The sequence below is a fragment of the Trachinotus anak genome, unplaced genomic scaffold (genome assembly GCF_046630095.1).
Source record: "Trachinotus anak isolate AG129_WGS33_773 ecotype Australia unplaced genomic scaffold, CSIRO_AGI_Tana_v1 ptg000019l, whole genome shotgun sequence".
NCBI lineage: Eukaryota > Metazoa > Chordata > Actinopteri > Carangiformes > Carangidae > Trachinotus > Trachinotus anak.
In genome coordinates this window covers 10,333,620-10,355,173 of record NW_027273870.1, presented here as the reverse complement: position 1 = coordinate 10,355,173, position 21,554 = coordinate 10,333,620, and the positions used below count along the sequence as shown (strand labels likewise).

Below are 21,554 nucleotides of genomic sequence, written 5' to 3'. Positions count from 1 at the left end.
TTACCTCCATGGCTTTATCTTTAAAATGCAGATGTGCATCATCATAAAAACACTCGTCAAAAATCACGATATAGCCTGTTTATTCCTGAGTTATGTAGGAGGGAAATGCTGACAGACAGTATAACCCTGACTGCAAAACATTACTTCATGTCAAAAATGTGCCATATCAGTGCAGGTGTACAGTTTACACCCATTCTTTTCTACACTGTAATAATCTAAGATTATAGTATAAAAATAAAGTTGGAATGATTTATTATGTCACCATACTGTAAGTTGCATTGTGGACACTTCACAGGCTGCTAAGTTTTGAGAAAAATCAAGGTTGCCCTATTCACTGGTCTCTTGTTTTTAGAACTGAAATACTTTGCATTCTTGTTCACATTGTTTGAGAGCCGCCGAGGTCAATAGTTGTAATAGTGTGTTGCCTTAAGATAACAATCCAGAGCCCGTGGGATTTAGCATACATCTCTGTCCATTGAACCTGAATAGTACTTGTTTTGGATTTGTTAATTGATTGTGTTCATTGTGACCCTGTTTCTGTCTGTTTACACTGCACACTTGAGATCTTATCCTATTTATGCTTGACCTGCATCCTGTATAATATGCCAACAGACACTGTTGTTATCCCATCTCCAGGTGTGGTGCCTCATCTTCCTTTCACTCACCAGACAATGACCAGAAAGCTGTGTGGATGGGACAGGGAGCAGATTCCACACAAAGCATGGGCAGGACTTTGTTTAGCACTGGACACGTGTGTACATCTGGAGGTAGGATGGAGGTCACATGCCTCCTGTAAGCTACTGTGCAGTTCTTAACACAGACACTCACGCAGGGCCTCCCCAGCACAGCTGTGGGATTGTGGATGCCCAGAGGCAGAACAGGGCATGTGACATTTTGAATCAATCAGAGGAAAACCCGGAAAGCTGTTCTTGTGATGCAGATTCAGACCTAGTTCTTAAGCCTGCAGAGCTCTCCAAAATAGACTCAGGCAGTGGAACTAAGCAGACTTGAAAGTTTACTCTGTTAGTGGACAGAGGTATTTTTAGAAGCTGCTGCAGCCAGATTATTATGATGTATCATTCCAGAAGTATTCCTTGGACAAATGCCGTGAGTATTATAATTTACCTGTCTATCTAACCAGTGCTCATGATAGGCTCAGGGAAAGACATGGTACAGAATTTTATATATATATATATATATATATATATATATATATATATATATATATATATATATATTACACAGTATATGTATACTTTTTTACCATTAGATAAAAGAAGCAGATGGACCGATAAGCTCTGAAATAGACTGTTGATCATTGTTAATTTAGATGTGGAGCTGGCACACATGTGGCGATGCACTAGCAAACGTTTTGTTCAAAGGTTTGTTTCCTGTTTGATTTTGGTATCTATGGCTGTTTTGGTTACTTTTGGCTGAGTCACATATAATTACCTCTTCTAATAACACTAGTAATACCATAACTACAGCAACCACTAATACAGTGCATCCGGAAAGTATTCACAGCGCTTCACTTTTTCCACATTTTGTTATGTTACAGCCTTATTCCAAAATGGATTCAATCCATTTTTTACCTCAAAATTCTACACACAATACCCCATAATGACAAAGTGAAAAAAGTTTGCTTGAAATTTTTGCATATATATTTCAAATAAATAAAACAAAAAAAAATCACATGTACATAAGTATTCACAGTCTTTGCCATGACATTCAAAATTGAGCTCAGGTGCATCCTGTTTCCACTGATCATCCTTCAGATGTTTCTGCAACTTGACTGGAGTCCACCTGTGGTAAATTCAGTTGACTGGACTTGATTTGGAAAGGCACACTCCTGTCTATATAAGGTCCCATAGATGACAGTGCATGTCAGAGCACAAACCAAGCTATGAAGTCCTAGGAATTGTCTATAGACCTCCGAGACAGGATTGTATTGAGGCACAGATCTGGGGAAGGGTACAGAAAAATTGCAGCATTGGAGGTCCCAATGAGCACAGGAGCCTCCATCATCTGTAAATGGAAGAAGTTTGGAACCACCAGGACTCTTCCTAGAGCTGGCCGCCCAGCCAATCTGAGCAATCAGGGCAGAAGGGCCTTAGTCAGGGAGGTGACCAAGAACCTGATGGTCACTAGGCAGTGCTCCAGCGTTGCTCTGTGGAGTGAGGAGAAACTTCCAGAAGGACAGCCATTTTTGCAGTACTCCACCAATCAGGCCTGTATGGTAGAGTGGCCAGAGGGAAGCCACTCCTCAGTAAAAGGCACATGACAGCCTGCCTGGAGTTTTCCAAAAGGCACCTGAAGGACTCTCAGACCATGAGAAACAAAATTCTCTGGGCTGATGAAACAAAGATTGAACTCTTTGGCCTGAATGCCAGGTGTCATGTCTGGATGAAACCAGGCACTGCTCATCACCTGGCCAATACCATCCCTACAGTGAAGCATGGTGGTGGCAGCATCATGCTGTGGAGATGTTTTTCGGCAGCAGGAACTGGGAGACTAGTCAGGGCCGAGGGAAAGATGAATGCAGCAATGTACAGAGACATCCTCGATGATAACCTGCTCCAGAGCACTCTGGACCTCTGACTGGGACCAAGGTTCATCTTCCAACAGGACAACGACCCTAAGCACATAGCCAAGATAACAAAGGAGTGGCTTCAGGACAACTCTGTGAATGTCCTTGAGTGGCCAAGCCAGAGCCCAGACTTGAACCCGATTTAACATCTCTGGAGAGATCTGAAAATGGCTGTGCACTGACGCTCCTCATCCAACCTGATGGAGCTTGAGAGGTTCTGCAAAGAAGAATGGGAGAAACTGCCCAAACGTAGGTGTGCCAAGCATGTAGCATCACACCCAAAAAGACTTGAGGCTGTAATTGCTGCCAAAGGTGCTTCAACAAAGTATTGAGCGAAGGCTGTGAATACTTATGTACATGTTATATTTTTGTTTTTTATTTTTGATAAATTTACAAAACTTTCAAGCAAACCTTTTTCACTTGTCATTATGGGGTATTGTGTGTAGAATTTTGAGGTAAAAAATGAATTTAAACCATTTTGGAATAAGGCTGTAGCATAACAAAATGTGGAAAAAGTGAAGCGCTGTGAATAGTTTCCGGATGCACTGTAGAGCCTGACTGATACTGTATTTTTAAGGCATATACCAATATTTGAGTCAAAAAAATCTGATAACATTATGCCCTCCAATATTGTTTTTTATAGTGCCTAAAGGTTTGAGAACACTAAAATAGCATCAGTAACAACTAAAAACATAAACCCAAATGCATCGAAAAATAAAAGTAGAGATCATATAAATAAAACTCAAATACTGAAAAATGTAGCCTTTCACACCTGAAGTTTGTTTGCTCTGGTCCAATTCAGTTGTTAAGTTTGTACACTTGTAGCATTTTTCCCTTGTTTTGGTTTGCTTTCACACAGAGTGTGAGCCAAAACGTATCACTACAGATCACATGAGAACATTCACTCTGCGTATTGGTCAGATTGTCTGGTGGGAGCAGGCAAGTAAAAACACAGGAAGAAGATCCTTCACACTCGAGACCACCTCCTTGAAAGGGTCTCAGTGCAATTGTTTTGGTCCACATCCAAGTGCGATTACTGTTTTCACACCTGTCCAAACAAATTGCACCAAGGGGGGAAGACGAACCAGGGTTTGATTCAACTGGACTAAAAAGCACAGGTGTGAAAGCACCCTAAAACTCTATAAGGACTATAATAACTAATGAACCGAACTAATAGAGTTTGATAGAAGTAGCATTTGATGTAGGCGAACATGTATTATGGATAGTATTCATTCATTCATTCATCCATCCAGGACAGGGCTGACATATAATTAATGTAACCTGTATGTCTTTGGATTGTAGGATAAAGCCGGAGAGCCCGGAGAAAACCTGCATAAGCACAGGATAATGGATAGTAAATAGATTTTTAAAAACGATTTAAAATAGTCTGTCACCAGAGACAAATTTTCATTTTTCATTTATTAGTGTTTTTGTACCCCTTAAGTGATGCAAAACACAAGGAATCTATTTCAAACCATTATTTATGTCAACACACTAAAATTCAGTCAAAATATATTTCAAAACATATTTTTGTCATTTCCATGCAGCAGCTTCTTGTAACATAGTGGCCAAGATACAGTATATACTGATACTGACATATCTATAACAAGTTAATATAATCTAAAACTATTGTCATTAATAATACTCCTGCTAATAATAATAACAGCAATAACATTGTTGTTTCTAAAGTGTTTTAATTGATGTATTACAATGTGTACATTTTCATCAGGTAAACATTTACAATGCAACTGATAATTTCATCGGTTGAAACTCTATTATTTCAGTCCTTTGATCACTTCAGTGTTTGAATATAAGAGTCCTGTCCTGGACATGATACACAAGACCTCAACTGTTCCCAATCCCAGTCTATTTGGATGCATGCAAACATTACTTCATATCTTCTACACATTAACGGATAATATCAAAGGCAAACAGGAACGGTCTATTACAGTTCAGTTCAGCAAGTTAGAGATCAAGCAATGTACTATAGCTTAAATACACAGTTTATGTAGTTAGAGGGCCTTTACAAAATCAAAGCCAAAACCATGTCTCTCAAAGATTAAGACTATTTAACAGAGAAATGTGCTTGAATGTGTTTAGTAACACTTCATTAGTCGATGAATGATAAGATAGGATTGTGCTGGAACTTTTTTTGTGTGCATGCAGTTCACTGAATGAGTTATTGATGTCTCCAGATACTTTGTGGTCTTTGGAACGATTTTTAGAATATTTGGTTTTTGATATTTTCAAGCTGTAGCACTGATTCTCCACTCAGACCATCTTCCTTCTATCTATCTGTATTTTAGTGCACTACCTTTGGATACATTTCTTTAGTGACACTGGTCATCAGGTGACAGTACTCTGTTTTCAGCATATAAACTGACCATGGCTTCAGTGAGTCAATTTCTTTAGTCTTATTAGTAACTGAGGACCAAAAGTGTGGAGTGATATTATATATACAACAGAGTAACTAGGCCAAGAAAAGAAGTTACCTTTGATTTTTGTTTGAATTGTATATTATGATTAAACATTACAGGCTGTGAATCTGTGGAAAATGTTTTTTTATTCTAATTATTAATTCAGATTTCAGTTTTGTAGCAAAATCATAGAAGACAAAGTGCACTAAAAATACACCCTTCCATTTTTAATGTGATTGTTTTGATTCTTTTAAATTTCACCATCACATCCTCAAGTGCCTTCAGGACACACTGAGAAATGTCACAGAAACCCTCAGTCTGATGATAATGGTCAACATTTGTCAGATGTATTTTGGAGATTTTGGCCCATATCTGCTGTTGGGTTGGGATTACTGGGTGTGAGCAACTACCTTTCACTCAAGCAGGTTTTGTTTTAATACCTTGCACTTTTCTGTATCTGATTGTGTTTATATATGTATTTACTACTGCACTTTAGATTAGATGACTTTAAAGAAAAAAAAATAGACTTTAAAGAAAAAAAGATTAGACCAAATTCAATATGGAAAAATGTGTAAAAAATGCATAATAATAATAATAATAATAATAACAATAATAATAATAGTTTTCATGGCACTTTTCTTATTTCTCTGTGGAGCTGAATTCACCTCACTTCAGTGTGCTGTGAGTTACTATTTAAAGCTTAACTGATATTGAGGTAACATCAGAGTGTGGAGACAAAACAAAAAGAGCCAAAAAACCACTGTATGACAGTGGCTGTGTTCTCTTTTCAACATATGTGACATCACTACGTTGTAATCTATGCACTAATGGTTTGTTAGGTTGACATTAATGCTGTTCTGTGAGAGAATGACCTGACTTGCTCTGTTGATTGACACCAACACCAATAATGACCATCCATCCACACAAGATGAATCTTCAGTAAAACAAAAGTGTCCAATGGAACAGATAGAGCAGGCTGTCCATATCCAGTGATGACAAACACCACCAGCATTAGCTTAAACCTGCTACTCTGCCCTGAAGAAATAATAATTCATTCCACCAGTACAATCAAATTGCTATAAGAATATTACCAGCTTTGTCTATGATGTATAAAATGTTTGAGGAGTAGATATGTCACTTGCACTAGTAATACACTCCTTTAATTATTAGTGTGACACCCTACAGATGATATGAAAACTCATAACTACCAGTGTCGATTAACAGAGGAAATTTCCACATGATCATTATGCTACACCAGAGTTCTCCAGTCAAAGCTTCATGTTAGCGAGAAGCTGCATTGCTACCATGATCATTAAAAGTTGTGACACTCTTGCTTGTATATATAAGACAGATCACACCCGCAATCACACTGGCCAATGAATCATAACGCCAGTCAGCTGTGGTTATAGTGCAAAGCTAATATGGGATGATAGTTTCATATTTTTACAATAATATGAAAACACACATGGAAAACCTTTGTCAATAGCTAGTGCAGAGGTGATCCTCAGACTTGCCGATGCTAATTGCGCCACTTCCAGAAAATCTCAGTCTTCTTCTTCCAATCCTAAGCAATGCCCGAAAAGTGCAGAACCATTTTTTTTTAATATATATTTTGGCACAATCAGTATATAGCACCACCAAAGATCTGCCTAGCAGTCTGTTTGGAGAGAAATGCTCTATGTTGAAACATATTCATATACACACGAGATTCACACTGGCAACTTAGCACCAGCTGGAAAAATAAGATTATCCTATCAGCAGTGTACAGAGTTTCCAGCCCGGCTTCACTGCCAGTCCTTCTGGACCACAGTGCAGGAGGGCTCATCGGCAGAGAGAGGAGGATGCTGGGTGAACCATGGGGTGATGAAGCAAATCTATTCTGGGCTTTCAGAGATACAGTTTTTCAAACAAATACCACGTTTAACTTTGGTCTCCTTGTTGTGAAAAGCTATGGCTTATCATTTGATGACTCAAGGCAGGGGTCTGTTGCATTGTTTTGTTTCCCCTGTTTTCATCTGTTATTCTTATCCCATCTATTATTGCTACTCTTGTGTTGTCACTGAACTAGACATTTTACGGATTGTTTTTATCTACTTACTGGATGGGTGGGGTTTACGACATATAGGGCAGTAAAATAAGAGCCACACATTACAACCACTTACACATATTGTATGAGAAAATAGTACACAATCCTTTTAACTGAGAATCTTTCTGGATTGTCCTGATGCAGTGCTTCCAACTGATCTAGTGCTCCAGAAAGAATAAAACTGACTATCTGGTGGGCTCGATGCATTTTCTTGTCCCTTTTCAAGAACACTACACTGAAGTTAGACTAGAGAAAATAACACATTTTGCTCTCTAACAAAGATCACAACTACAACTCGTATCTGTGGAAGGTTTTTTTCTGCCACCTGTTACTTTAAAGCGCATGTGTCTAAAGACTATCGGTCTTAGGTTCATGTAGTAGAAACAATACACAACAAGTGCTCAAAAGATCACAAACTGTCACACACAGAAACAAAATAGCAAAAGAACTCAATTAAATGATTTCCTTTTTGTTGCACAAGGTCAAGTACCGTTGGCCTCAGGTGTAGTGAGACTTTAGGGTGAAGTCCTTTCCTCATGTAGTTCTACTAATAAGCACCAGTGGATTTCAGCTGGTCCTGCACCCCCACTGCCACTCCCCACTCCTCAATCCCTCAGGGTGGCAGTCATTAACAGGTGGCAGTCCAGATCCCCTCGCTGCTCCAACGGCCCTGGCAGCCTCGTGCCTGTCTTCTGATCCACGCACCAGCACTTTCCCCGCTGGCCGTCACGTGCAGGATGACACTGTGGGCATGAAGATCAATTAAATATTCTTGTCCAATAACACTTTTAACTACGGGTGCAACTATAGGTGTTGCTAAACATTTTTGTACAATACATCAAAGGAATGGATGTAGTTTGAAAAGAGTTCAGCAGTTCCTCCCAGCTTTACAGAGCTTTATAGTGTTTTTAAATCAGTTTTTCTGTTTGACTGCAGCTTTACTGCTGTGGTTCACCTTTACTTTTCTCATGAGTGTGCTTTCAGCAGCTGTTTCCAACAAAAAAATCCTCTAAAAATCCACTCTACATGACCAGACCCACACTGACAAAGCTAACAGCTAGCTGTTGAGCATTTAGCAGTGACAGCAAAGAGCCAGACATTTCCCTGAGGGAGAGTTGCTCCGTATTTGCAGGATGTGTAAATAAGCAAATGTTTGCTAACATGTTCACTGTGTTTTATAAGGTGGTATTATGCTCTCAGAAATCAATGAATGCAGGTTTACAGAAACTGAGCACTAGGTCAGAGGTTACAGGCCAGTTTGATTATCTTGAAAGAGCAGTCAATGCTCTGTTGGCAGGGCCATAACTCTACATCAGACTTGGCGTTTAAAGCTTTTCAAGACATTTTCACTATTTTGCAGCTTTGTTCTGCATGAATGGCCAAATTACTGGAGTTTGTTAGGTATAAAAATATTTAAGCTACAGCACATTTACGAGAAAAACAGTCATACATTAAGGTAACTTACACCCAGCTGGCACTTAAAGTTGCTTTAAACAAACTGGGAGAAGTATTTAAAGTAATTTAATTATTTGATCCAAACCCTCTGAGGTTCATCATCAAAGTCCTACTAACTTTAAATTACTGTAATACAAAATTTATTACAGGATTTTGTACTTTTTCTGTAGTGATTTACAGTTTTAAAAAGCCTCCAAGACCAGTTTACAGTTTCAGAGCAACCTCGACATGAAATGACTCCCATTTGTCCCTCATGACCTGTGCTTTACTTCCCAATAAGTTTTATCACAGTGCAGTTTTAGTTAAACAGTAAACAGATGCCTGTGAATCTGAGCAGGCAGAGATACTTTAACCATGTTACACAATCAACATAACTCAGACTCTTGATGACTGGGGGCCTTAGCAGAGCTTTTCCTTTTATCACTAACCCTGCGTCTGCTGCTTTGATTGCATATACAGCTCAGGGCACTCTTATCTGTGTTTTTATGTTCTCTGATTCTCTCACTCTTATCTGCATAGTTGCCCAATCTTGCAAAGTCAGAATAACAGAAAAAGTAACTGCATCCAAAAGCTAATTGCATCCATCACAGCAATAAAGTGATTATTGTTCAGCAGTTTAGGGGAAACCACTTTACACACATAGTTCAACTCTTGATTTCTGAGACTAAATCACTTTTCATGTGAGCTTAGAAAAATAAGGCCTTGGCATTAGCACGACAGTGTGCTTGGAGACACTTCTGTGTTGATCTTGAACTAGTAAGACAATATTTCATCGGCTGCAGGCATGTGTTGTGTTTTGGCCCACAGATTGCTGATGTAGTTTGAAAGGAACTGTTTGAAGTACAGTGATGCATTTTTATTTGTACTGGCTTAATAATAGAGATTCACAGTTCACCAGTGCACATGGCCAACTAGTGGTCTGTTCAGTAATTCAGTGAAGCTCATAATGAGTATGTGCTTGAGATCACAGACCTGTTTAGCGTGGAAATCTCCGTTCTTGTCACAGTTGGGTATTGGGATTGTGAAGAGATCATCATGTGTGCGAGTATTTGATGCCAATCTGTCCAGTGCTCTTTGTAGCTCAGCACGACATGGAGCCTGTAGGAGAAACCATTTATACCCATCAGCAAAGTTCCAGGTGTAGATGCACATCTGCATTTGCAGTGGCATTAAAAAAACTGCTGTGTATAAAAAATTATTAAGTTATTGTCTCTAGTTTTAAAAATGGACAATGAATGGACAGTGAAAAATTTGTTAGATCGTTACAGTTAATCATCAGCAAACTGGGAAAACAGGAAATGTTTTTGGATTTATGGTAAAAGCTTATAAATCACAAATTCTATTTCGCCTGCTGAGCATGTTGCCTCCAGTGCTCATTATCTGGAAGCTTGTTGTTTTCAAACTTTATATATATATATATATATATATATATATAACATGTTATTAAATTCACCCTCATGGGAAAAATCCCAACTCTAATTTGCCTTTGTGATTTATTTATTGAAATCTTTTAATTCTTTAAATCTTTCAAGTTGTAATTTGATCATTAACCTTGTACTGCTTTAGTTGGTTGCATTGACTTTACAAGCCAGCTAATGATTGCATGTGAATATGTCATTCTGGCAGATTTAGCACAGCTGGTCCAGCTGCAGTCCCCATACAGACTTTAAAACATTAAAAAGATATAAACAGAAAGATCCAGAAATGACAACCCTACCTGGGTGGGCAGCCAAAATAAAACTAAGCATGAGACACTGGCATTGCTGTGTAAAACATTGCTTTGTTAGATAAATGTACTAAAATGCGGTAAAACCAGCCTGTTACTGATTAATGGGATGTTATGACCGTGCCGCTGCCAATGTTAAAATGGCAAATTGCATGTTGATGTCAATGTCCACCTGTACATTATTTCACAAGACCGCAGCTAAATGTTACAGTGTGTAAATAACTAATTTGTACAATTTATAACCTGACTGTTACGCTTGTGGCTTTGGAACTATAAAGCCCTAATGTAAAACACCTGCTGTGGCTGGGGCATGCACTGCAGAGGGGTTTGCCCGGGTTTGTTGTTTTCTGTGGAACTGATAAGACGTCAGAAGATTGTTTCTCTCACCAGCGCCGCCTTGGTCTCCTCCCTGGCCGTGTTGCTTCTCTGATTTGTGGATTTGGGAGGGTGTCGGGCCAGAGTCTTCTGTATGCAGCGTTTGTCTTGTGGACTGCACCGGATATTGCTGTTGTTTGGGTGCTCAGGGATGATCTCATCCTGCCTGTCCATCGCTAAAGGGCAAGGAATAATGCTTAAGTTGCACAAATTCAACCACAAGGTGAACAATACATTGTCAGAAGTGTTTCACAGAAAACATTTAAGGCTTTTTTTGCATGCTTGTCAATGCAGTGTCAGATACAGAGCAGGAGTTGTTCTGCTAATCCACCTTGTCCTTCTACATAACGTCCCATACAGCTGAACGTGGTGAAATGTAGGCTAAAAAAGAGGCCAGGTTAACCTCAAGGACACAGAGCTGTGTTCCCACTCTGGGGGGTAATCTGTACCTCAGCTCTCACCCTGGTACTCTTCAACTACTGCACCACAGCCATGCCACAAGCTCTGAGGCTTTTTAAAAATGATACCACCCCTGCTCTGCCACCCTCTGTACATTGTGGTCTGTGCCACATTCACCTTTGCATCCCTATAATCCTGCAGTTCCATGGCCCTGAAGGCAGCCAGCTGCTTCCTCAGGAAATGCCCCCCCTCCCTCTTCACTCTCCACCCTTCCACAACAACCTCAGCCTGTGCCAGATGGAGGTTGTTAGAGGGTATTTGCACTGTCACGAGTGGGCACAACTGTGTGTGTGTGTGTGTGTGTGTGTGTGTGTGTGTGTGTGCGCGTGTGCTGGTTAATTCTTGAGGGGCACAAGATGGGTAAAATGAGGAATGGAGGTTTGTGTGTGTCTTTAGGTAGCACATGCATATTGCTTTTCACCTGTGGGTTATCAGACTTGGCAGCGTTTTGTGTTTTCTGCTCATAACCTGTGGCATTTTTACAGATCGGTGCTGGAATAGAAGCACTTTAAACTGTTGCCTGAACCAGATCTGAGCTCTGCTTTATATCTAAGGTCACTGCCAAGCATCCAGTTAATTGCTGTTGGCAAAGAAACAATGAAGGTGGGTCAGTAGCCCCTGTGCTGTTGTGCAATGTAAAGCTTCTTCTCAGGTCCACAATGCATGAACCCATACTTGCACGCATCCAAACAAGGTTTTCTTTGCAGCACTGCTGTAGCTCCTGCTGCATTCAGGTTTGGATCCTGATCTATTTTCTGGTGACGATTAGAATTTTTAATGGCTCAATGACAGGGGTCAGAAGGTGACTTTCTCTAATCTTTGTGGACAGTCATCTTACTTGACTTTGCTAGTGTGGGGGGGAAGTGTCTCTTGGCTGTTTATATTTTTAGTTTTGTTGCTGTTAAGCTTTGCTCATCAGCACTTTCTTCCACAAGAGCCAACAGGGTTTCAGCTGTTTCCTTCGTTCCAAGTTGTTCTTTCCCATCTTTTGCCAGTTCACACTTTTACAATTCCACACTCTTTCGCAGGGTGAGCCAAAGTGATTTAGAAGTGGGTCAGGGGTGGCATGTCCTGTTTGCTACCACTGCTGTTTTCCATGGAGGAAGTCGCCACTTCTCTGTGTGGTTTCATTTGATTTGGATCAGCAGCACTTGGCTTTTAAAATTTAATTCCAACAGTGCATTATCAGCTCTGGCACTGACACACCGCCAGTGCCAGTCACAGGTGCAGAGCAAAGATAAAGAAAAGCCTGTGGTAAACACATAATCATACTCAGAATCAGGAGCAGCTTTTACCTGTCTTTTGTCTTTTGTCTTTTGTCGACAGGGTGCATATTCAAAGACAATTACCTTCAATCTGTTTACCAGCGGGTTAAATTAATCATCAAATTAAATCCTTAAAACCATTTTTTAATAGCATTGAAGTGTGAAGACAGTACAACATCTGATTGGCTCCATTTTGTTTGCACTTTGCTGACAAATTCCAGACCTGTTACACAATGAACTGCATGTCTTGCTCAATTTGGTCTTTACTTAAATATTTGTTGTCACATATCAGCCACAGCACTTGAAATGCATTTGTCTAGCCACTAGACGTTAAAGCATCATTCACTATGGATTGAGTGAAAGCGTTCTGATCGGCAGGCCCTGTCTTTCCTGATGAACATATTTTCTGTCATGGGAAAAGTCATTTTACACAAGTTCATTGCATTTACATTATTTAATCAACACTATGGCAAGTCCGCGCCACACCCTCTGTTTATACAGTATATTTACCTTCTCTCCACAGTCCCCAAAACAGAGGTTTGTCAAGGGCTCATGGGATTTCAGATTGCACTGTTCAGGGCTTTAAGGCTGAGCTTGTAAACCCCAAAGACAAATATCCTCTTCAAATAAATATTTAGTTATGCTCAGTGAGATTAGCAGAGTACTTTCCTACGGTTTATACTTCTACTAGCGTAGATCTCAGATTGAAGCCAAAAGAAATTCCACTATGTCAAACATCTGTACAAAAACATGAGATGCACTGTCTTAAAAATAATCACTGCATTTGTTTGATACAGAGATGCTGTAGATAATTGCAGGGCACTCATAAAGTGAGGTAAATAGATAAGTTTGAAAACACTAAGAAGAGCTGCGGAGCTTCTTCCTAATAGCCTTAATGATGTATCAGCCTTATCCTAGATAGGGGATTATATCTGTATTGGCCGAAGAAATCGCGCAACATTCACAAGAGCACTGATCGGTTTATTTGTCTACTATAATATTTCTCACTAAGTTCATAGTTTAGTCCCAATTTGTTAAAAAACTGAATTCACAATAAAGCTGCTCTCATTATTTTTTTTTCTGGTCCTTTTATCAGACAACTAAACGTATGAAATGGTGACTGAAATGTGGCCCGTTAAGATTACATGTTAACTTCCATGGCCATTTCCAAGCTCCTGCTAAAATCCTGATTTTATAACAACATCGTCTGATACATACAAAACACATACGTTAAAGACAAAGTCTCTATTTATAAAATGATCACTTAGAGAGAAAGTCAGAAGCAGCAGATTATCTCTCTTATTTTGTCTCTCACAACAGTTTTCAACCTCTGTATTTCCTCAAAAAGTGATCAGACCCTTTATTTACCTCAACCGCATCAGGTAACAGGCAGGTCTTTGTTTTTAATTCCCTCTGTTTGATATACAATTGGCCCTACCGGGGTAGAGCAGGAGTGTTACAGGAGAAAATCACTGGCATATCGAGGAGGGTTCTGCTTAATAATTATGTTGCTGTAGCAGAGCAGTTGGAAACCTGTCACGGGCCTTAATTTATTTATTTTTTGGCCATTAAGTTTAGTATTATTGTCTGCAGGCTGATATTGACATGGATTTGTATTTTACATTAACTGGTGATTATTAGTTTTATTTCAGTGAGGTCTTAAATATCTCGCCACACTTCACAGACACAGGTGGGCCTGCTATGGTGAAAATGACAAATCTGCGATCTGCAAGCACAGGAAGTGGAATATGTAAACAAATATCACTAGATAACATGATCACCAGTTAAACACCAGTATTTATGTACGAAGTCTTGTTTCGAGTTGCTCCCATTTGTAGTATTAAAGTTACTACATTCCGTATTAATACAAACTCAACACTTCCTGTAATCATTTCAAATTAAAAGCCCTCTAGCATTTCAGTGGACATAAACCCTTCATTTCTTAACAGGGCTTTTATTGTTGTGCTGCAGTAAGCGTTTGTCTCATTTCTGGTTGCTGTTGTTTCTCTCATTTACATGCTAATCAGATCTGCTAGTCTCTATAGCCTAGCAATTACCAATGTCTTCTCCTCCCTCGACAGTCAGAAGTTGTCAAATACCCTGAATGAGGAGTATTTTTCCTAATTACTTTCTCTCCAATTAGGGCTGCACAAATAAACGAAATATATTCTAAATCGCAGTATGGCCAAGTGTAATATCCACGTGTTGTGCATTGTAAGCAGCGTAGTTGTTGTGGTGCTCCAGAGATTCCCTTGCCTACAAATCATATTCTCCAGACACAAGGGAAGATGCTTGTTTGTACAAGCCCCAACAATAACTAAAACCCCAAATACAAAATATGAAAGAAAATAGAAATGAAATACCTGTGATTTTAAGTTTATTTTAACCTTATTAATGTTATATAAACTATTTGTCTTCTGCATTCAGAAGTCATGAATCTTTTGGAAAATGTACTGAAGGGAGGCTACTCTGTCTTCAAAATGTTTTGCAGTGTTTTGTCATGTAAACTAGACTCACTACCAAATAACTTGCCAATCAACACTGGATACTACTGTTTATCAGACCAGCTGTTCCCAGGCAGAAGATTTCTTTGAATCAGTTTATCATCAGTCGATGTCGAGTGCAGTGGCAGAGCACTGAACAGAACAGAGCACAAGGCTACAGGCATGTGGTGTAGTAAGTGAAATGAAATTTTTGGAAACTTTTCAGTGTCATTTTGTCAAATAAAAGATAGAAGGTTGTATGTCGTTCTCTTTGTGAGCACCTCCTCTTTTTGCATTCTTCTTATGGGATGGACATAAAGTAACACTGGTTCAGTACGATGATCGCAAATCACAAAAGACAAGAAACAACCTGCTGCACTATATCCAGAAATACAACTTGTTTGTGAGTATGGATCCAAAGAGCAGCAGCAGTTTACTGTCCTGTTTAATTTACTGTTGATTTACCCTTGAAACCTGAAAATAGGGCTGAGCGATAAGCAAAAAAAAATCATGTTGCGATTATTTTGGTAGATACTGCAATTGTGATATGGTGGGAATGTGGGAATGGTCTTTTTTTTCACTGAAAAATATATGAAATTAAGATTTGTAACAAAGATCTTGTAACAAACAAGCATGTTTCCTTACGTGTTGAGAATATTACTTGTAGGCCAAGGCATCTCTGTAGCACCACAGTGTTTCATTTATGGTGTGTTGTGACACATTCAGAGGTGGACAAAGTGCACAACTCCCTTACTTGAGTCAAGGCATAGATACTCCTGGTCAAATATTAAGTTGTTCAGTCATATTTTTACTTAAGTTAAAGTACTGGAGTACTTGCTTTTAAAAATACTTAAGTATCACAACTAAATTTTTTTATGTTCACATGTTGTATTGTTCCACATTTAGAGAACCTAATGACTCTGAAACAACCCTACTGAATAACTGTAGAATTTGTAGAGTAAAAAGCTTGTAGAATATGATACAAAGCCAGTAGAAATTGGCCGTAAGTCATTTGACCAACCACAGCATAAAAATAGCAACTTCTACAAGCTGTCAGTTTAAAAGGTTATCTGGAATTAAACTAACTTTACATATCGCCACATCCTTTCTCAATTTGGACAGCAAATTTTTGTAGGCAGTGATGAAGTTTGGTCATGGTAAACACAGAAAACACGATTTCTTATTTTTTCTATTATCTGAATAAGGCCTAGACAGCATATGGCCTAGCTCATTTTTGAAAATAAATGAAACTCATTCCTCTGACTAAAAGTTCTGCTTCAAAGTAACGAGTACTTCACAGAAATGGAGTCAAAAGCACAACATTTGTCTTTTGAGTGTAGTTGAGTAAAAGTCACAAGTTTCCAAAAAAACACAGTACTCACATAAATGTACTTTGTTACTGTCCACCCCTGGACACATTTTACATTTAATTAAAAATAATTACATATTGCACTTGGCCAATATCCTAATCAGTGATATTTCAATCAATTGTTCAGCCATACATGAAAAAAATAAAAAAATAAAAAATTTTACTTTGTATTTTTTATCACACAGATGTTAAAGATTATATTTAGAAGCATATGTTGCTGCAATAATGACAGTATAGAGCAAAGTTCACAGAAGGTGAAGCCTGGTTAGAAAATCATCATCACTCATCACCATGGCAGCTTTCTTGCATTATGTTAATTTTCAGTGAAGAAAACAATTTGCTTGCTTTGGCTCAATGCTTTGAAAAGTTGTGTAATAAATCAGCCAAAGGCCTGAAACTCTCATAAGCCAAATATAACACACACACACACACACACACACATACTTGCACACACACACACACACATACTTGCACACACACACACACACACACACACACACACACATGTGGATCAGGGACAAAAATATGAGTAAAGATGGAGCATCTTCCAGATGGATCATCATCAGGATAAACATCATCATTTATCCTGGTATGGTTCAAAACATTGTCCTGTGGTGAAAATAAAACATGGTTTGGGAACTTCCTCTGAGATTCAATCCAATTTTTCATCTGGATAAAATCATGTTCAGAGACTCCTGAATTTATGTCACTTCTCCTAAACTGAACTGAGGTATTGTAGTCATTATTAACCTCAGGAATATAATTCCATCACTGCTTGTTTTAAAAATGTATTTTCTTTGTGAGTATATTCTGTCAATGATCCTATCTGTTGATGCACTATTGGTGCATGTGATATATACATCTGAGAATAGAGGGATACCTGCAGCCCACCCCTGACCCAATGATAAATAAAGAGAGGAAATGAATACTACAGCATTTCTAATAGCCAGCAAAGCAACTTACGACCAAGAATATTAGTTAGAACTAATACAATATTTCATCTTAATGGAAGGCAAAAAATCAATGATCGCTGCTCAGAAAATGCACTTTTTATGAAGTCACTATTGTTGTACAGAAACTGAGAAATAAATTGCTGCAGTGTTTTTATTATAGAAATACGAGGCTTAAATGTGAAATCCCAGTCCTTGAGGATTCACTGTCCTCCCCAGATTAAATGTGTTTCATGGCCAGGACAATGTTGGATTGTTTGTGTATCTCTCAGCTCCAACACTAGAAGGGGGTCCCTGTCTCACAGAGGACAGCAATTAGCTAATCACATTTACTCCTGCACAAGAGCCCCAGCTGTACAAATGTGCCGCACAAACCAAAGAAAGCAAATACACAACATTAGAGGACATCTGCTCAAAGACATTTGAAACAAATCCCCAAAATGCAATCACATCTTTAACTAGTTCACAACTCCTAAAATGTGCTGAGAAGTGCTTGCTCATAGGAGAGAGGAAAATCTAGGTTAGCATGCCTCATTCATAAAGACCTGTGTGCGTCACAGCAAATTGGGCATAGCTGGACAGAGCCTCACTCCACTGATAGCTTCATTCATGCAGCGTCTTCAGTGCCTGTAGGTGTAAGACTTTTCATATCTGACATCTGTATCAGTTTGTAAATAATATCCATTTCACTGTCAGGGGGAAGCTTTTGAATACGACACCGGGGCAGACTCGGCTGGAATGTGGGAACAGATGCCAACACTCGCATGATGATTTATTCTAAGTATTAGGATAGAGAGGGTTTCTAAGAATGGGATATTAAGAAGCACTAAAGCTGTCTAGGACCTTGACATAAGATGCTGGGTAGTGCTTGTTGTTGCTATGGAAATTCAGTATAAATAATCATTCATTTTGAGAGAAATTCAATGTTTTGACACAAAGAAAATGGACCAATGGCTTTTAACTCTTGTTATATTGCATTACCTTTTCATTGGTAGTTAGATAACATAAAGTGACAATCATGAGGCAGCACAAACGTGTGGCACATGTGTTTTCTAGTAGCATCTGGATGTGGGGCTGTAACTAAACACCTAAATTCCCTTCAGAGGGCTGTCCAAATCTGTCTCTACCCCATGGTCCTTTTCATTATGAATTCTCTTGGTTTGTAAAAACTCTCTTCTATTTTTATCTAGCATGTTCACTGTTGCTAGGAGTGGGGCAGTGTCAGTCATGTATTCAGGAGATGCACCCCCTTGTTTAATAATGCATAAGTACGGTGAATGCGCCACAAAGGAAATCTCCTGCTTGTGACTGGAGTTGCTCCTCGCCTCTCCCGTGTGCCTTTTTGATTGTCTCTCTACTGCCATGGTTTACATTGAACATTCTTATACAGCGGATTTGAGCTGCTGCCCAGAAGAATTGATTTACAGTGAGATTTATTTGGTAGAGCTTCCCTGCTTTGTTATGACAGACTCCAGGGGTGAGGAGGAGTGTGGAGACAGAACTCAGCACTCAGATTACAGAACACCGAAAACAAAACTTATGAACTTTCCAAAATGTACTGCTGCCCCGCCCTGGAGAAAGGACCTGAGACTCCCCAAGTGCACTATAACCCAGTTCCAGGCCAGCTGATCGGACAATGCGGCGTCACAAACAGAAATAATGTTCAGGGAGAACATTCTGCGAGAGAAATTGGTGTGGATGGACAGAGGTGGGCCAAGATGAGGCAGCCCTCCATTTTTATCATGCTCTAAACAGCTTTCCTCGTCGCTCTGATTCCATTTAGTCACGCTATGTGCCGGCCTAACCTATGCTGGCCCTGTACAGAGAGCAGAAGGCTCTCATTTCAGGTCTGGCAGCAAAAGTGCCGATGAGCTCATCCTCATGAAGGAGCTGGACGCGGTGGGCGATTCACTCGAAGGCTTGTCAGAGTTGGGAGGGGAGGGTGGGGGTGCACCCAGGGCCAGGGGAAACAGATGCTGCAATGAAGATGAGCATCCTGGGAGTTTTATGTTGGCTAAGTTGATACAAATCTTTGGTGTTCTGACGCTAGCTGATAGCCTACTGCCATTACCAGTAAATGTCTAGGAGCCAGGGTTCAGTGGGAGCAATGCTGGGCCAGTTAGTAAATAATCTGGAACAAATGAAAGAACCACCTGTCTGTGACATATTATAACAATTGTCTCATATGGCATAATGGAAATCAACACCACTCCCTTTGTGGAAAGCAGAGGAAGACAAACAGCAGAGAGTGTTTCATCTGTAGAGATGTTAACGTCAAAGCAGTGAACTGGAACTGGATATGCAGATAAGACATCCAGTATTAGACGTCCCACAGTGTGAAAGTGGAAACAGACTTTCTTCTTTGCAAGAGGAATGCAGCAACAGAGAGGAGAATAAGAATCTGGCCCAAAAAAGTGTGATAGAGACGCTGACAGCAGAAGAAGAGTTAGACATCTGCAGCAGCAGCAGCAGTAGGAGGAGGGATGGGGCGTCCATGAAAGAGCACCAAGTGAATTACTGATTGCAGAGAGCTCTAATAGCTCTGGACTGGCCACACTCCATTACAGTCATTTCATACAGCAGCTTTTATTACCTCCTCCCATTACAAACACACACACACACACACACACACACACACACACACGCACACACACACTCGTTCCTAACACCACCACAATGCATTTCAGTGCCTTCACTACACCACTACCTGCAGGATCTCAGTTTAACATTGGCACGATGAGATAATTCAAGGAATGCTGGGAAAGTGAATTTTTTTGTGTCACTATCTGCATGTGCCCTCAGGTATGGTCTAACTTGCACGCCACACAGATATACAGAGTGCAGACACACACACACACACTCACATGCACACACGCCCACCCCATCTATCACCACACCACCTCCACTCGCCTCTGTGAAGCCTGCTCTGCGTCTTACAGCAGGGCCCCTTTCACAACGACCGGCCACAAGACAGCGGAGGGACTGTGTGCACTCTCCCATCAGGCCATGCGTGAGGAGCTGGTGTGTGTGCATGCTCTGGTTCAGAGCTTAGCTGAGATTAGGGTAAACAAGCAGCACATTGTCACACCCCCAACTCTGACCCTGCCCAGCTCAGGTAAGGCCCAGGCAGCGGAGACAGAAAATATTCTGGTCTGCCCGGCCGTGGGTCCACAGAGCAAGAGGGACAGAGAGACGCCAGTCCAGGTCAGCTCGGACAGACCTGATCAGCTCTGTTCATACAATGAGAGCATCTTGACATAGACATGTACAGAGATATCAAATGTTATGTAAATGCTTCAGTGCTTTGTGCCTCTTTGTAACTGACAATAACTAAAAGAAGGAAGAAGAGCCCGGTGATCAGTCCACACACACACACACACACACACACACACACACACACACACACTCTGACCCACCTCAGTTGACTCACCTGAGTTGTCATCTACCTCCCGCTCATCAGTGCACACCCCCTGGCCATGCATCAGCGAGTGCAGTGGCCTCTCCACACCACGCGGTGGGTAGCAGCGGAGGCCTGTGCCACATCGAGGTGAATAGACGCCACAGTGCGCCCCTTTAGGCAGGGCACAGGTGGGGCAGCAGCCACAGCCAGGCTCCCGCACCGTCTCCTCACAGCCCTCCGGCAGACGGCAGCTGGCCAGCCTCTCTTCGGAGCACACCGGGCAGCGAATGGCCTGGTCTGACACACACATTGCCACCAGCGACAGGACGCCAAACACCCACAGGCCCCTGCAGGATGGAGCTACTGCCACGCCACCTCCACGCACCATGGCAGCCCCAGCACCTGCACACAATCCTTCTCCCTCGTGTATGGTCCCCTTTGCCTCCCTGTCCTCTCTGTGTGTTGTGCAGCTTTTGATCACTTTATACTTCAACAGCAGATTTTAGACAAACAAGGGAGCTTTGAGAAGAACTCTTTGTCCAGGATGGTCTTTGATATTTTCAGCTGGTTAGTGTTTCAATTGCAGAGACACAATGCCTCTGCTGTATTGCCTCTCCGTTCCTCTGACTCAATTTCACAGCGCAGAAATTGGAGCCTGCTCTTGATCTGCTCGCCTGGCGAATGTTGTGGTGATAAGAACTAGTTTTTGTTATGTTGGAATGAACAGTTGCAGAAAGGATATCCACTGTGCTCAGGTGAGTCTTGCTCTCTCTCTCTCTCTCTCTCTCTCTCTCTCTTCGAGTTTGAGTCCAGAGGCTCGCCCACCCTCTGCTGAAACACCAAAAAATCTGGTCTACAAGTGTCCAAACACAAAGCAGGTCATCAAAAGGCTGTGTTTTAAGTAACAGCTGCAGGTTCCTCCTCTTGCTTGTGTGCAGTGCAAAGGACTCGCTCCTGAGAATGGCTCAACACGAGTGGCTCT

The 21,554-nt window shown here is 40.6% G+C and overlaps 2 protein-coding genes across 7 annotated transcripts in view; one reads left to right on the top strand and one right to left on the bottom strand.

Moving 5' to 3' along the window:
• LOC139636313 (zinc finger protein Aiolos-like) overlaps positions 1-21,554 on the top strand; it is a 55,628-nt gene that overhangs the window by 22,940 nt on the left and 11,134 nt on the right. For 2 of the 6 annotated variants that reach the window (XM_071504272.1, XM_071504271.1), the window contains exon 3: positions 637-767. The exons of the other annotated variants lie outside the window; for them this stretch is intronic. The gene's annotated coding sequence lies outside the window, so the exon portion shown is untranslated. The remainder of the gene's footprint in view (positions 1-636; positions 768-21,554) is intronic. 6 annotated transcript variants of the gene reach the window in all.
• On the bottom strand, positions 4,262-21,534 carry LOC139636321 (insulin-like growth factor-binding protein 4). The gene is made up of 4 exons (XM_071504291.1): positions 20,603-21,534; positions 10,659-10,822; positions 9,518-9,643; positions 4,262-7,833 (listed from the first exon to the last, which is right to left on the bottom strand). Exons 1-4 carry the CDS (start codon positions 20,958-20,960, stop codon positions 7,696-7,698), a joined length of 786 nt encoding a protein of 261 aa, XP_071360392.1. The 5' UTR covers positions 20,961-21,534; the 3' UTR covers positions 4,262-7,695.

Excerpts from the sequence above, each read along its gene's own strand:
- LOC139636321 (XM_071504291.1), bottom strand. The coding sequence starts at position 20,960 with ATGGTGCGTGGAGGTGGCGTGGCAGTAGCTCCATCCTGCAGGGGCCTG. Across the intron at positions 9,644-10,658 it reads AGGAGACCAAGGCGGCGCTG|GCTCCATGTCGTGCTGAGCT; the intron begins GTGAGAGAAACA and ends TTTCTCCTACAG. Across the intron at positions 7,834-9,517 it reads GAGATTTCCACGCTAAACAG|TGTCATCCTGCACGTGACGG; the intron begins GTCTGTGATCTC and ends TCATGCCCACAG.